Source organism: Chaetura pelagica, unplaced genomic scaffold, assembly GCF_000747805.2.
Source record: "Chaetura pelagica isolate M959 unplaced genomic scaffold, ChaPel_1.0 scaffold212, whole genome shotgun sequence".
Lineage (NCBI taxonomy): Eukaryota > Metazoa > Chordata > Aves > Apodiformes > Apodidae > Chaetura > Chaetura pelagica.
Genome location: NW_009952365.1, coordinates 1832319 through 1835212, shown reverse-complemented (window position 1 = coordinate 1835212; position 2894 = coordinate 1832319). Strand labels below are relative to the sequence as shown.

At 47.9% G+C, this 2894-nt stretch overlaps 1 protein-coding gene across 1 annotated transcript in view; it reads right to left on the bottom strand.

The window, feature by feature from the left end:
• Nucleotides 1–2565: 2565 nt before the first annotated feature.
• The window catches only part of SGIP1 (SH3-domain GRB2-like (endophilin) interacting protein 1), a 37717-nt gene continuing 37388 nt past the window's right edge, over nt 2566–2894 (bottom strand). Inside the window, exon 25 of the mRNA XM_010007981.1 lies at nt 2566–2588. Coding sequence (XP_010006283.1) covers nt 2566–2588 — 23 coding nt within the window. The remainder of the gene's footprint in view (nt 2589–2894) is intronic.

Below are 2894 nucleotides of genomic sequence, written 5' to 3'. Positions count from 1 at the left end.
TGGGCACTCTGACACTCTTCTCAGACACCAGATGGGGCAGGAAAACAAAACCATCTCTTTCCAAAGGGGTCCAGAATGGGGGTCGTGCTGGGAGAGAAGGCAGAGACACACAGCTCGAAGCTCCTGAGCAAAGGAACATCCAGTGAACCTGGTTTCACAGTGTGAAAAATTGGGAAAAGTGGGATGCAAAAGCCTGTCCCAGACCACGGAGTTTGGTCCCAGTGTGACGGGCTGGGAGAAGCTGTTTTTGTGTCACTTGCTGGTGGCTGTTGGAGGACCATGTCCCCACAGGGCTGCCAGTACAAGTCCAGGGCTGCCAGGCAGTTCACCCCAAAGAGGGATGAAGGACTTTCCCCACCTCCTTCCCCAGAGCACAGGGGCTGCATCCCAGCATCACCACACTCCTGGAAAAGGTCACCTCTTTTTGTGGGACAGCACAAAGGGAACAAGCCTGGGGAGCTTTGGGTTACGGGGTTTTTTTTGTTTAAAAACTGTTTAAAAACCCAATGCTAATGTAAACACCTTGTCTTTCAAATGAAATATAAAGTAAAATATCTATGTTCTGGTAATATTTACATTATAAAATCCTTATTTTCAAGACTATGACATAGCTCTCTCTTTTGGAAGCATGAGTTTATAACAATTGTACACAGCATGAACCAATTATGCAGAATTTCTAGCTGTTGCCCTATATTCACCTGTCAGGAAGGGTGGGTCACACCGTTTGTACATATTTCCATTTCAGGGGAAAAAAATGATTAATGGAGCTCAACGCTCCCTCCAGGAGCACCTCCAAGTCTCCTTTCAGAACCTGCAAGGATGTAGGAAGCAGCATCACTGAATTGTGCTTTACCTTCTGTGTTGACACCTCCTGTGAGCCTGCACACAGCTCAGCCACCCCCTCGTGCCTGTCTCAGCCTAAACTGTCATCTCAGAGCTCAAACACCTCCAGATTGCCTTCTTTTCTTCAAAGATGGGCAGGGATTCCTGTTTGCTGACATCACTCCTGGGTGAACAGGCACTTCCCAACGTGCACAGTCCAAGTTTTCCAAGGCTAATGCACAAGCAACAACCCTGGCAACATCTGTGAGTGTAAAATCATCACTATTTGCCATCTGACACATTTCTGAAGTCCCCCCCACCCTGTTCAGCACGTGCTCCCATCCCTTCCTGTGCCTCTGAACAACAGCTGCATGGAATTTTGGAAAGATCCCTTCTTGTTTCCCCCCATATTTCCCAATTCTCCCATGAAGCCAAGCTCTCCATCCTGGCAGATGGAGAACAAACACTCCCAGCATGTTGCCAGCAGCAGCCTGAGACTGACCTCGACTTGAAATCAAACACCAGACACCTGGCTCTGAGCCTGTGTCCACACAGGGAAAACACAGAGGGACAATTTTCCCCCTTTTCATATTTTGATGCATTTACCCCAACTCCATGAGACAGCTCAGGGAGGCTGGGGTCCCACCGAGGGTCAGGCTGGGGCTGTGCTCCTTCTCCAGTGCCACAGATGTGTATTTTACCTGCCCGAGTGGTAAAACAGGAAGGCACAGGAGGGGCTGCCTGTCTTTAAAGCATTTTCTAAACCCTTGGGGCCTTCAAAAATGGAGGGGAAATGAAAAAGGATGAAGCAAGCAGAGGAACGCAGAAATGCAACAAGAGCCTGCTCAGAAACCCTGCCCTGAAAAAACAGCAACCAATCTATTTTTCTAGCAGGGCTGTGAGCTCTGCCTCCCCAGCCTCTTTGCCTGCCTGTGTCCTTGTCTGCATCTCTGCAGGGCTTGGGGCTAAAACACCAAAAGTGCTCACTATCTGTGCACTTCCTGATGGTTCATCTGTGGCTGCGACAGAACTCGGGCTTGTTCCAGGAGGTTTCTCACAATGGAAATGTGACGTAAATACTCTTCACAGAAATGCCTTTTTTAAATCCTGCTTTTTGCTGGGAGGCTCTATTAGGAACCTCCACATTTACAGCAGTGTTTTTTCTGGAGTTAAACCAGCTCAACTTGAAGGTAGAGCTTTTTATCCATCACCGTGAGACACGCTAAGGGCTGAAGAAAAAGTCCATCAGCATCAATCAGTAAACTGGGTCTGCTTCTCTCTCTCTCTGAGGCACCCCCTTCAGAACAGCTATCAGGGTTGTATTTAAGTCGTATATATGGACAAAATGGAATCTACCTCAGTAAGCTTTGTGCCATTCAACAGTACTACTATTAAATTTATATACCACAGTTTAAATTACATCCATTTCATGAATGGTAAAATGCTAAAACTCAAGTGTCTAACTGCCAAAATACAGCCTTACTGGAATGAGTACAATTTACAAATACAATAATTACATTTTAAAACCATTAACAATGTTACATCTAGAAGTAAATACTGTAGGACTGGTCAAGACGGTGTTTTCCAAGGAAAAGATGCTGAAAGTTGTTGACACTTCCAACAGAAATGTCCCGAGTGCAGGATTTAGTTCATTTTCCTTAAACTGTGATTAAAACCCGTTCCACGCACAGCAGTCCTGGGGTATTTTCCATGTCATTCTCCATAGACTTGCATAAGCTTCCATCAGTTATCAGCCAAGTATTTACCTGGAAATGGGATCAGAATTCAGCTGCAGGGAGGGAGCAGCCCTGGTTCCCAGGGAATGGTGCAGCCCTGATTCCCAGGGAATGGAGCAGCCCCGATTCCCAGGGGATGGAGCAGCCCCAATTCCCAGGGGATGGAGCAGCCCCGATTCCCAGGGAATGGTGCAGCCCTGATTCCCAGGGGATGGAGCAGCCCCGATTCCCAAGGAATGGCACAGCTCTGATTCCCAGGGGATGGAGCAGCTCTGATTCCCAGGGGATGGAGCAGCTCTGATTCCCAGGGGATGGAGCAGCCCCGGTTCCCAGGGG